Source organism: Callospermophilus lateralis, chromosome 10 (genome assembly GCF_048772815.1).
Source record: "Callospermophilus lateralis isolate mCalLat2 chromosome 10, mCalLat2.hap1, whole genome shotgun sequence".
In the NCBI taxonomy this organism is placed as follows: domain Eukaryota; kingdom Metazoa; phylum Chordata; class Mammalia; order Rodentia; family Sciuridae; genus Callospermophilus; species Callospermophilus lateralis.
This window is the reverse complement of record NC_135314.1, coordinates 7345083-7358899: the sequence shown is the minus strand read 5'-3', so window position 1 is coordinate 7358899 and position 13817 is coordinate 7345083. Positions and strand designations below refer to the sequence as shown.

The 13817-nt window shown below is 38.2% G+C and overlaps 1 protein-coding gene across 10 annotated transcripts in view; it reads left to right on the top strand.

The window, feature by feature from the left end:
• The window catches only part of Ttc3 (tetratricopeptide repeat domain 3), a 118477-nt gene extending 108199 nt beyond the window's left edge, over positions 1-10278 (top strand). For all 10 annotated transcript variants that reach the window (XM_076868596.2, XM_076868599.2, XM_076868594.2 and 7 more), the window contains 5 exons: positions 1774-2114; positions 3646-3772; positions 3967-4107; positions 7403-7495; positions 8539-10278. In XM_076868596.2, the coding sequence (XP_076724711.1) occupies positions 1774-2114; positions 3646-3772; positions 3967-4107; positions 7403-7495; positions 8539-8610 (774 nt within the window). In that variant the 3' untranslated portion in view covers positions 8611-10278. The remainder of the gene's footprint in view (positions 1-1773; positions 2115-3645; positions 3773-3966; positions 4108-7402; positions 7496-8538) is intronic.
• Positions 10279-13817: the final 3539 nt, after the last annotated feature.

Here is a 13817-nt window from a genome sequence, read left to right as displayed (position 1 = left end):
TTTAGTTTATAAAATATTTTATTGATCCAAATTTTTCTGTCTCCATTGAACTGAATAAGAAATTGCTTTATTTCAGACTGAAAAATCACTTCTTATTTATAGTTCTCTTGGTTTTTATAGCAGATATGGAGAGAAAAATCTGTGGATTCCAATATACTATTTTATTATTAATTTGTAATTTTAGCTCATGTGTAATTTTATAAATACTCAAAAGAATTTTCATATCCAAAATCCTGGAAATTTAGTTTGCTAGGAACTTACTTAATAAATGTCCTTAAAACCTATTTACTTTTCGTCTCTTTTCTTCCTCAGTCATTTGGTGGATGTTTAATGGTTATTGAGATTAGATATGAGGTAGGCCCTCAAAGTGCTTATGGGCTTAAATTCAGTTATAAGCAGATGACGCTGAGGTTTTGCATAGCAGAGTACTATAGCAGCAGAAATCAGGGTCACTATCCTGGTCTAGAGATGGAGACCTCCATGACACAGAGATCAGAAGAAAGAGCAGACCAGGTGAAGGAGTTAAGGGGATTAACTTTTGGGGAAGGGAGGATATTGTAATGCTTGGGGTCAGAGTGTTTCAGGTAGAAGAAAGAAAGTATTTGGTTGCTAGAATAAAAGAGTGGGGCAGGGTGACATACTCCTTTCATAGCTATAAAATAAGTTTACTTTAACAAAGGTATCTATCTATAGAGTGAGTGTGGAAGTAGCCCGGGGCCAGGGTCAGGAGATCCTTGTGCTCTAAGCTATGTTATGTCACTAGGAAACTGATCTATGGTTCATGCAGGGAGTACTATCAGCTCTATACTTTATGAAGATGAACTGAATGGCAGTGTGGAGAAGTAGGAAGGAGGGGCTGGAGGTGATTTCCACTGACTTGTTATTCACTTACTGCCATTAGCCATATCTGGATGAAGGAGTAGAGAGGTAGTGGATGGAAGAAAACCAAATGGGAGAGGGATCTAGGAGGAGCAGATGAAAGAGCTGTGCCATGCTCAGGACTGGGACAGAGCGTGTGGACATGGGAAGTCTAGGGTGGACTTGAGGGGAAGAGCAGCCCGATGAGACTGCACTGGGGCTGGTTTTGAACACCTTTGGGTCCCAGAGTCATCCAAGTGGATCTGTAGATATGGATCTCAGGATAATATTCTAGACTAGAAACTTTAAAAAGTGGGTATTAATTAACAGTGAGCATAGTCACTGAGGTCTGAGAGGACATGAAGATGGCCTTGGAGAAGATAGCATATGACAGAGGTTCAAGCCTCAGATGACATTAGAAGGAACATCCATACTTAGGCATGGAAAGAGAATAAGAGCTGAGCTCTCCTTGTTGAAGGAGCCAGCAGAACAGAGCCAGAGGGCACATTTTGAGAAAGAAGAGGCAGCTGGCATTCCTAGATGTCCTTGTGACTTAGTGGGGTAGACACCTTTGGAGAGTGCTAGGACATCTAGCTTTGATCAACCAAGTTCAGCTAGGAAGGAGAGAAGCATTAGAGTGCAGACTGAAGGAGGGGCATTAGGCAGGTGAAATGTTCTCATTTAAGCAGCTTTTCTAATTTTACAGGAAAAAAGTATACTGTAGAAAATTATTTAGAAGTCAGAAATCTACCCTTGCTTTAAGAACTACCAAGTTATGATCAGCAATTCTTTTAAGACAAAAACATTATTGTATTCAGGTTTCCTATATTATAGTCATGCAGTCTCTGTCCTTGCCTGTTTCTCCTCTTAAGACAATTCCTAAGTGACCCAATTCCTGTGGTGTGTCCCTCACAGATTCATCCTGAGTTTCCCCCTGAGTCTTCAGGCCATGATGATCAAGGGCCTGGGACATTTGTAAACTGTGCAACTGGAGCAGTTAAGGATTTTGTTCTGTTCTCCACCGGTGATTGCCCAGAGGAGTCTACTGCACTGTCACCTCGATTGCCCTCTGGTCAAACTGAAGTCACTCAATCATCAGAGCATACAGGGGCCAGCCAGACAATTCCATCTGAACAAAGCCCTGAGGCACATCAGAAAGTACCTGTTCCTCCAGAACGTGCTTCAAGCCAGTCTCCAAAAAAGCCGTTCAACAGTATTATTGAGCACCTGTCAGTGGTGTTCCCATGGTACAGCAGGTATGAATATAAAACATTTATGACTGTTAAATACTTCATTGAACTGATGTTTCCTGATCAAATAAAATCAAGGCTGGCTAGGGGCTAACATGGAAAAAACTGTATGATGTTTTGCTCATTAGGACAGGTGCTACTTTTCTTTCTTTTTGTAAACATAGAGGTGAGCATTTTCTTTTTTTGTAGTGCTGGGGACAAACACACACCTCATACATGCTAGACCCAAGCTCTACCACTGAGCTACACCCCTAGTCCTCAAATAAATTTTTAAATATGCACATCTAGATTGAAAATATTGAGCACTGGATAATCAACACTGAACAGAATCTGTCAGTTTGCTAAGATTTTTATGAGATCCATAGCACTCTCTTAACACTAGTTGTTATGAAATTAGTAAATTAATTGTAAAATAATAGTTTTCTATCTTTTGAGAGAAGATAAATCACATATAAAAGAAAACAGCAGCAATTTACACCTTGTAGATAATACCTCTGATTTGTTAGAGGTGCAAGGTTGAAAAGACTAGACTGAATTTGACAGTACATGAGGAATGTATAAATGTCACAGAGGATCCTTAGGAGACTGGGGAAGAACTCCTCATATCTGGGTCAAGAAGAGCTGTAAGTGGGGCTGGGGATGGTTGCTAGCGCTTCAGCAGTGTTTCTGCCTCCCCATGGCTCCAGGTTGGGACAAGAAAGAGCAAGGTTAGGATTGATGAGTAGCTCAGAAGAGAGGACTCCACACAGAGAATGGCCTCTGTACCTGCCTTGTTAATTCTCATTCTCTGACAATGTTAGTTACAGGCTTTGTAATTGAAATTTGGAAACAAAGTCATCATTAATGATTGGTCAGAATTAATATTTTACAGTGTCAGTGGAACCCTGCCATTTGAAAATAAGTATATTTTGTCTGCATTTGGGCATATTTTGCCCTAAGTTTGACAAACATTGTAAGTTCTCTCAATAGCAGTTCTCATGTCAGTTGTAAAAATATTCAAGTTGTAATTATCAGAAGTACCCTACAAATAAAATTTCGTACAGTCTTAATTAAATTTGGCAGAGTTAAAAAAAATCAAACAGAAATGTGTTCTGATTTCCTGAAAGCTAAAATATTCGGGGCACTAGTGGTGCAAATATCAAGTTCCCATTGACTGGTGGTGTACTCTTCCCATTTGATGGCATTTGAGAAACATTCAGACTTTGAAAGCTGGTTTGTTAGGGATTTTTTCAAAGAAGGAAATCTACAAAGCTAGTTTTTCTTGGATAGAAAGAGATCTTATTGATTTTAAATTATTTTTAAATAAATAGTCCATTAACAACTAAAAAAAATTTTTTTAAATAATATTGTGGAAATTTTCACAACTTCTTGGAAAGATTGATTCTGCCTTAAAATAATTATGCTTTTCATGTGTAGTTATTATTTTCCTATGTTCTACAGATTAATTTTTGTATATTTACTTTTTCGAGTTGGACTTTTGGGTTGATATTGGCACATTGACTTTCTGTTGTCATTTATTGTTTACTTTCCCTTTCAGCACCGAGCTTGCTGGTTTTATTAAAAAGGTTCGAAACAAAAACAAGAACTTACTCTCAGGATTGGCTATTGATGAAATTGTCCAAAGAGTGACAGAACACATTGTAGATGAAGAGAAAAAGAAAAAGGTATTTCATCCAGATGCAGTAAAATGTTCCCCTTAATCCTTATTTATTGATAAAATTTGAGGATTCTTTTTTTTTAAAGCTTCAAACCAAAATATAGAGAAAATTTACCAAAAAAGATGATCAAACTTTAGGTTACTAAGTTGAACTTTGCTTCCTTTGTGCTCTCTCACCCAATCCCCTTGTTATCTCTTAAGCCAAATCCAGGAAAGGGCAAGAGAACATCTGAGGCCAGCTCTGCTGCTTCTGTGAACCAGTCTTCCCAGGGCCCACCCTCAATTGCTGGACCATCACCCAAAACTAAGGGACAGAATACAGAAGATGTCCCCATGAGTGTCGTACGTATAATGTCATAGTTAGTTTTACTTTTTTTTTTTTTTTTTACTTTTTTAGTTGTAGTTGGACACAGTACCTTTATTTTATTTATTTTTATGTGGTGCTGAGGATCAAACCCAGGGCTCGCATGTACTAGGCAAGTGCTCTACCACTCAGCCCCAGCCCCAACCCGAGTTTTACTTTTTAATGAAGAACAAGAAGAAAACATTTTTTAACCCATGATTTAGCACCATTCTTTTCATTTATAGTCCTACTTTATTGGATCCTAAAATTAGAAACCAAATTTTGCTGTATTTGAAGGTGTCCAATTTGAACAGCAGTGAGTAGTTCTGAGGAATGCCCAGGACCTAGAACAGGGAAAAGCCTTACACTCAAGCTCTGACTGCATCGAGAGAACTGAGTTTTCTGTCTTCTTGCTGTGTTGCTGCAGATGGGCAGATATGTTGATATATTTACTTATTTATGTATTTTGGTATTAATTGCAATATTTGGATTAGTTGAAAAAAAAAATCTTTAACTTATTTTATTCTTCATAATCATGGACTATGAAATCAGACTGGGTTGCATCACTTCACATCACTGTTTGCTGGGGTAATATCTGCCCGGACCAGGTTAGCCTGGTACTGAAAATCTGGTTTTTGCCCTTCACCTCTTCCCTCACACACTGGGAAGGGCACACTGGAATGGGCTAAATGTGCCTGAAATCTAACATGCTGATTTAAGTTGTTTCTTCTCCTTAATTTTAAACAGTAAGAATCATTTACATTTACATGGAACATTTTATAAAATGCTGTTATAACTGTGTCTGAGTTGATAAGGCCTTGTAATTGTCTATATTTTATAATAAGGAAATCAAGGCCCAGATGCGACTTTCTAGCATTCACTGGACTGACGGCATAGTTGTAGCTCAGACTGGGCCTTTTGACTTAAGTGAGCAGCATGTCATTCCCAGTTCTTTCCACACTGACCAGCTGATGCCAGAGACCCTGTAGGGACTGCATGTGGTTGAAAGAGGGGCCATCAACTCATGGCTCAGGTAGCGGGCTGTAGATTGATTTCTGGTGTGAAGCACATTTCCCTGTTGCTCCAACTGTGGTAGCAGAGTGTAGAAGACAATGAAAGGTAACAGCCCCATAATGTTCTCAGCAGTGAGTTCACAATACAAGATGTAGAGTAAGGCTAGTATGTTTACTTGAGCTCGCAGTGAGTCTTTTCATGAACTTACTTTTATTTCTTTTATACATTTTGTGCTTTACACCACACCTTTGAAGACTTACCACACCACATACTCTCAACTCCCAGAAGGTCTCATCCCCAACCATATCCTAGAGAGAGTGCTTATAGGCACGTGGAGTACCCACCTCGAGTCAGTCCCCGCTTCTCCCAGGGGTTTCTTATGTGTCACATGTTCTGTGACCCTTTAACCAGGCAGGATTCCCAGGGCATTCCCATTCATGTGCATGTGTGTTATGACCATCCCCACCTCAAGATAGACTTGAAGTAATCACCTGAAAGAGATCTCCTAGTTCATAGTCAATGTTGATAATAATAAAGTTGTAAAAGCCATTTTATTTAAACTTTACCAAATTACATGAGAAATAAAAATTTATATTCAAACTGGTACTTAACTAGATAATTGTAGGTAGTGTTTGAAAAATGAAAAAAGTTTGTTTTATATTTTTAGATTATAGAAGTAATACACACTCAAAATAGAAAATAGAAATAAAGGGGGCATATTAAAAACCCTAAAGCTGACACACCTGTAATCCCAGTCACTTGGGAAGCTAAGATAGGAAAATCACAAGTTCAAGTTCTCTACCACAATACCCTGTTTGAAAAAAATAAGAACTCTTAAAACTTACCCTCTAGTTAGCATTATTACATTAGTATATATTTTTCTAAACTCGTATATATATTAAAATAATTTAATCAAAACAAATACCAGAGTCATACTTTTTATGTTCTTTGGGGGATATTTCAATTTTTTTACTGTGGTTTTGCTTTTTACTTCGAAATATACTGTGTTCATCTTCCCATACTAGAAAACAGTCAAGTTAACTATATATTTTCCCAGCTAACCTGGCTTTGAATTTTGCAAAGTGAGTTGGAGAGGTCTTCTCCTGCCCTTCCCCAGGGCTCACACCTCCCTTTCTTCCCTGATCCTTGAGTCACAGACAGCAGTAGAGCAACATGAACACCTTTGTTCTCTCTAGTCTGCCCCTGTCTAATTTGTAATTCTCTGTCTACACCCTGCCAGCACCTAGGGAAGGAGCAGGACCCCACACAGTAGTTCAGGATCTACACAGTTTGATGTCTGCTTCAGTCAGTCACTTGGGATGTTTTTTATATTTTTGGAACATCAGTTGGGGCAAGGTTTCTTACCAGATGTTTAAAGTCCAGATAAATAAGACTCATTTCCTGCCTTTAGAATGCTCAGAGTTAAGAGGTAAGTTAGAATAGAGCTGATGCAATGCATGATAAGTGCTGTAAGCTGCAAGGAGAACTCTGTGCTTGGTGGCCTAAGTGTCTCTTGGGGTATATGTCACATAGGAGGTCAGAAAACTTACACTCATCTGTTTCCAGTGTCTCACACAATCCCCGACTATGGATGTTAGTTGGTTTAGCTGTCTGTTTTGAAATGCACTAATATTCCATGTTCATGGAAACTTTAAAAATTGTAAAAAAAAATTAATCTCCTTGGCCAAGGGGTAACCCTATTAATATTTTGATATCAGATTATTTTCTAGGCACTTCTGTAGACATTCTCTCTTTTTAAAAAATTTAATTACGTGATAGACTGTTGTATAACTTGCATTTATTCAATGATTTGTGGTGACCAGCTTTCTGTGTCAAGGATCATGGTATTCCATCATGATGTTAATTGGCTACATGATAGTCTATTGTGTAGATTTGTCATAATTTAAGTCCCTGTTAGATAATTAGATGAATAATTAATTTGTAATATCTAGTTAATAACCATACTTCATGTATGCTATAGGGATAAGTAGTATAATATAAGTAGTAATATCTCACCAGGGAATCTGTTAATTATAAAAACCAGTATTCCCTCTGAGAACATTAGAAATTCAGAAATATACTTTTATTTTTGTATTTTTATGTTTTCTCTTTAAAAATGCTATTTAAAAACAAGTTATTTCTTCATTTTGCCCAGCCGTAATTTACCACCCTTTGTGGCAAAAATGTCTGAAGGCCACTCATGTCATGAGTCATGAAAAACTCATGTCATAAAGAGAGATTTCTTTAATCTTTATTTTTCAGATATGTTTGTTTCCACAGGTACTAGATGCAGATTCCTGTGAAATATGCCATGAGGTGTTCAAATCAAAAAATGTGCGTGTACTAAAATGTGGACACAAGTTTCACAAAGGGGTAAGAATTCTCTTTGACCATCTATATCATGCATTGTGACTGCCAACTGATTTGAAAACAAAAAAGGAATTTTTTTCTTAAGTATCAATACTTATAATTCCAAGCCACTCTATAAGCCTACACATGTCTCTGGTCATTGCCCTTTGCAAAGACTGGTGCTGAAGAAGCGGGAGAGTGGTCCTGGGCCAGGGGTGTGTGCACCTCTGCAGACTGTACTTTCTGTAATAATGTCACGGGTAGAAAAGAGTTGACTTCAGGAACTATAATAGGTGCTTAGAGTCAAAGCAATATGAATTCCTTTAAAGATGGTTTCTTACATGACTAAATGAATAAACAGTGTAGCACTTTATTAATTTAGTGTACTGTATAAAGGTGGTTTAACATTTTAAAAGAGAAAAACAAAATCTTATTGGGTCCCTTGTGCTTGACTCTGAGCATTTGTACTGTACTCTTCCTGCTGAGTGAGGACAGATCAGGTCTCTGTTGTGCTGATTTGTTCATCCTTGAGAAAGGGATGCATACAGAATAGTCACTAATAGGAAATGAGAAAGCTTTCTCCTCCAGATAGGGTATCCTGGCTTGGACTTTCTAGGTTTCCATGCATACTCAGCCATGTTGCAGCAGCAGGCTGGCTAAGAGCAACAGGGAACATGGCACACAGGCTGGTGGGATGTTTAAGAACCAAGCCAAAACCATGAAGAGGAATGGGCTAAGATTTGGGTGATAGGGTCCCAAGAGTCATCAAAATGCTGACCTCCTACAAAACATGGTGACTGGTGCTGAAGAATTGAGTCTGGAGCCAGGTGTAGTGGAGGACAAGGCCACACAGGGGGCCATATCTGAAGGAGACTTATTTCCACTGTAGTTTTATTCATACTCCTGGCCTAAGCAGCATTACTGTCCCTGAGTATTGGGCAGCATTAGGCCCCATCAGACTTGCACGTGACATTAGCCGTGTATGCCAAGGAGTCCAGCAGTGCAGGGGAACTAAGGCCCCCACATGGTCCTGAAGGCACTGACTGATTTTGTTTTCTTCTTTTCAGTGCTTTAAGCAGTGGCTAAAAGGGCAGAGTAATTGCCCTGCCTGTCGTGATGGTGATCTGTCAGAAGAGTAGTCTGTGTCTACCCTCCAGGACTGGCCAGCCAGGACTGCCTTCCTGCTGCTCTAGGTAGTCACTCTTCACTAAGCATCACTCACCCACATACAAGTTGAAATAATGATAATTCCTGCTTTCAGTATAAAAAACAAACATTTGACGAATCTCTGGCATTCTGTATCACAAAGCCAATCAGTGGAAATCTTTAATTCAGTTGCTATTAGGTAATTTCTCCACTCTGATTCAATATTTCAGTGATAGTCAAATAATGGCTTATCAAATGATGTGTCATTGCATTCTTACATTGTTAGCGCTATTGTGGAAGAGATCTGTGAGATGGGAGCTTCTTTGGGGAAGTATTGTGAGCACCCCAAAGCAGTTTAAATTATAAGAATTCTTAACCTGGTGAAGTGCCCAGGTTTCCCTTTTGTGTTTGAAAAATCTGTCCAGTGGCTCTATAACAGAGATGATATTGACCTTTAAAATTTTTTATAAGATTCGGTAGTCTGAAAATATGCTTACATTTTCCCTCAGAGATCCTACATTTTTAAAATGGGCTTAAAAAAGTCACATTTTAATAATTGGTACTTAATATTAAAATATTGGCTGATATGGACCAAAAAGATTCACATTTCCTCTTCATGAAATGTCATGTGCTTTTGATTTTCATTTTATTTGTTTTTCCATATATTTTTTTCCCTTCATATGGTAGTAGATTGAATCCTGGGCCTCACAAATGTTAGTCAAGGAAGCTTTCCACCAGTGGGCTACATCCCCATCCACTCCATAGGTTTTTATTTTATTTTTGATTTTTAATCTTTTTATGATGTAATCTGATATTTGAAAATCAATTGCAAAATTACTTTATTAGTTATCAACCAAGACTTTCTTACCCCCCAAATCAAGGCCGTGTATTCATCATACCAACCCCACATTTGAATTTGTTCTTAGAATACGCTGCTGTTCTCATTAGCAGTATTTGGCTCTCTTTGTGAGTCAGTCAGCAAGTGCTTGGATATCTACATCTAGCTCAGTGCTGAGCCCGCACAGGCGCTGTATAGACTAGTAACCATCATTCTCCTCCTTACCCACCCCCAAAAAGAGAAACTTGTGTAATTAGACAATTCTGCGGTGTCTGTGTTACAACTGTTCTGTGTTTGACATTTGTGTAAAATAATGCATGCAATCTTGTACCGTGCCTAAGAACAAAACTGTGACTGCATTAGGAACTATTTAGATTCTTTTAGTGACCTATGGACAGTGGTAAATATGGAAAAGTGAATCCTGGACACATTCCACCTCTCAAACATGAAGGATCAAAAAGTGGTTTTTCAGTGTGTTCTTCGTTCCACTGCAAACTCAGTCAGTCATGAGTGTATGGGCAGATTTGGTCACCTTCCTCTGCCTGTGCTCCATGTGAGTTGTGATGTCTTGGTGACGTAGTCCATAGAAGCCCCCTCCTTACTCTGAAGCATTCTCCATCTTGGTCCCTAAAACATTGTCTGCATTTTCATGGCAGTTGAGAGCTGTGCATATTAAAATACACAAGGGACAGTTTGTAGCAACTGGTATGAAGGAGAAAAGCAACTAACGAGTGAGAGAATGTATTCTGTCCTTAACTTCAGAGCCTTGTGAACATGCCTTACATTTGTCCAGTAATTGTCAATAAACAGCATTCTAAAAGACCAGCAGTGCACTGTCATTCTTGCCCATTCTTTCTCAGATAATGTTAAAATACATTCTACATGAAAATTCAAGGCCTCCATTCTATGCTAACATTTTAAAAGTGACTTCATTTGGAAAGAACAGCCATGCTACATCTGGTAGAACCTGGTTCAAAACTCCTTTGTGCCTAAATAAAACTTGACAAACTCACGTTTACACGATTATTTAAATTTGTGAATTGAACTTTTATGCAGAGATGATAAAGAGTTCACTATTTTAGGCTTAATTAACAGATATTTCATGTGAATACAAATACACACGTATAAGGACCCTGAAGACAATTACATTTCTCAGGATTTTTTTTTTTTTTTTTTTTTTTTTGCATCTGGAACTAATCAGGCTGCTCGATTTAATTTATTTTTTAGTATACTCACTGTAAAAGATTAAAGAATGCAAATTTTAAAAATCTAGTGTTTAATGGGCCAAAGACCTGAACAGACACTTCTCTGAGGAGGACATACAGTCAATCAACAAGTACATGAAAAAATGCTCACCATCTCTAGCAGTCAGAGAAATGCAAATCAAAACCACCCTAAGATACCATCTCACTCCAGTAAGATTGGCAGCCATTAGGAAGTCGAATAATAACAAGTGCTGGCGAGGATGTGGGGAAAAGGGTACTCTTGTACATTGCTGGTGGGACTGCAAAATGGTGAGGCCAATATGGAAAGCAGTATGGAGATTCCTGGGAAAGCTGGGAATGGAACCACCATTTGACCCAGCTATTGCCCTTCTCGGACTATTCCCTGAAGACCTTAAAAGAGCGTACTACAGGGATACTGCCACATCGATGTTCATAGCAGCACAATTCACAATAGCTAGACTGTGGAACCAACCCCGATGCCCCTCAATAGATGAATGGATAAAAAAAACTGTGGCATTTATACACAATGGAGTACTACACAGCACTAAGAAGTGACAAAATCATGGAATTTGCAGGGAAATGGATGGCATTAGAGCAGATTATGCTAAGTGAAGCTAGCCAATCCCTAAAGAACAAATGCCAAATGTCTTCTTTGATATAATGAGAGCAACCAAGAACAAAGCAGGGAGGAAGAGCAGGAGGAAAAGATTAACATTAAGCAGAGTCATGAAGTGGGAGGGAAAGGGAGAGAAAAGGAAAATTGCATGGAAATGGAAGGAGACTCTCATTGTTATACAAAATTACATGTAAGAGTTTGTGAGGGGATTGGGAAAAAAATAAGGAGAGAAATGAATTACAGTAGATGGGGTAGAGAGAGAAGATGGGAGGGGAGGGGAGGGGGGATAGTAGAGGATAGGAAAGGTAGCAGAATACAACAGTTACTATTATGGTATTATGTAAAAATGTGGATGTGTAACCGATGTGATTCTGCAATCTTTGTAATGCTTTGAATAACCAATAAAAAAAAAATCTAGTGTTTATTCAAGCATATTCAAAGAATTATCAGTACATATTTTTAATCTGTTAACATTCAATTCAGAATAATATATAACTTAAAGCAATGGTTATTCTTTTAAAAATAAAGTTATTTTTCTCTACTGAACTGCTTAATCTGTTAAGAATAATGAATAATCCAATATAAAATTGAAGTGGTACCCAGCACAATATTACTACATTTTTAAGTTAATTTTAAAGATAGTATATACAGTGGAGGCAGGTGGTGAGAATGATCAACACATGACAACTTGTAGCAATAGAACTAGAATAGAATAGTTTTCAATCAGACAACCCTCTGTGAAGGAACAGGTAGAAGAGACAGTGCACAGATGGGAATTTCTTTTATCCACATGAGGCTGTCACCCAGGAGACTGAAAGGCAAAGGCAGTCAAGTGATGAGCAGTTTGTTAGAATGAGGACCCCAAACATCTCAGGACCCAGCATGAAAGAAGTGCAAAAGATATTTAGGTCTTTTAAACACATTCAATAGGCTTGATTAAAAGGCTTATCTTTAACAGAGTTTGTCCAGTCATGTCTAGTTCCTTTTTATTTTTCCTCTTTATTCTTGACACAGTGAAGGACGTCCATATTCCTATGGCCATGTACACTTCACAGCCTTCCAGGCAAGACCTGCATGGAAACAAATACTGGAAACTATTTGACAGGGGTGTAGGAGTAGTTTACAAGGCACCAGGCCAGATGTTTTGATTACAGTGGTAAACAAAAGTTAGGGGCCCCATGAATCCTGTTATGGAGTTAAATAGATAACAAATATACAAAGTCATCTCAGGTAGTCAGAAGAGTTTTTTGAAGGAGAAGCAAAGAAAGCACTTAGATTAATAAAATTTTCAAGGGCTTAGCACAGTTCATAGCACATAAACCCTTGAAAAAGGGGAACTAGTAATTGGTAAGATGAGGATCTGGAAAGTGCAAAGGGAGAATTTGATCCTATAAGAAAAAGTTTTGTTAGGTGAGGTCATAGCATTTTCTCAACACAGCCTAGACTGGAATGCAAATAAGTAGTGAAAAGACCAAGAGGAAATCAGATCATCTCAAAATCATTTTGAAACATAGCCGTGTTCCTGAAATCTTGACTTTAAGGGTAATGTGATTATAGAGGAAAGGACAGTTTCACATTTGGCTTTCCCAGATTATCTGTAGGAGCACTCTTGAATTGGCCTTTCCTATTCAGTTTGAGTTTACAGTCAGAGCCCACCCTCCCCAACTCGGGGTATTTGAACTGACAAATTGGAAGAGCCCAGACAAGGTGATCCCTAGTGAAGAAGCTGTGTACTCCAGACTCCTCAGCTTAGGGTGAGCTTGGGGTGTTCTCATTCATTCTAACATTGCCTTAGCTGTGTGTTGTCTCTTCGTATTCCCCCTTTAACTCCTCACTAAAAAGAAAATATTTAGGGCTGGGGCTGTAGCTCAGTGTGCAGAGTGCTTGCCTAGCATGCGCAAGGCACTGGGTTCAATCCTCAGCATCACATAAAAATAAACACATAAAATAAAGGCATTCTGTCCATCTACAACTACAAAAAAAATTTTTTTAAATATTTAGCAAAGATGCAGAAGTTGAACACCAATAGTCAACTACAAACTCCTAATGAGTCAATCATCAAATCAAAGTGGTCAAACCATCAAGTCAGGAAAAAAAAGTTTTTTTAGCTACATTAAGAATGATTTTAGATATCCCTTGTGGGGGAAAAAAACATACTTTGATCTCTCATAGTTATAGAACGTCAATTCCAAATGGATCATAGACCTAAATATGAAAAATAAAATAATGCTGCTCTATATTTCCTTCCTTTGGAATAGACAAAGATTTCTTAGAAAACAAAAAGCACTAGCTGTAAGAATAAAAAGCTGATAAGGTGGATTTTGCTGCAGTTAAGAAGTTACCAAGGGCTGAGGCTAGGGCTCAGTGGCAGAGCGCTTGCTTAGCATGTGTGAGGTGCTAAGTTTGATCCTTAGTGCCACATAAAAATAAATAAATAAAGATATTGTGTCTATCTACAGTTAAAAAAAAAAAAAAAAAGAACTTACCAAGTTGCCACTGATTGTGAAAAGGCAAGCCATC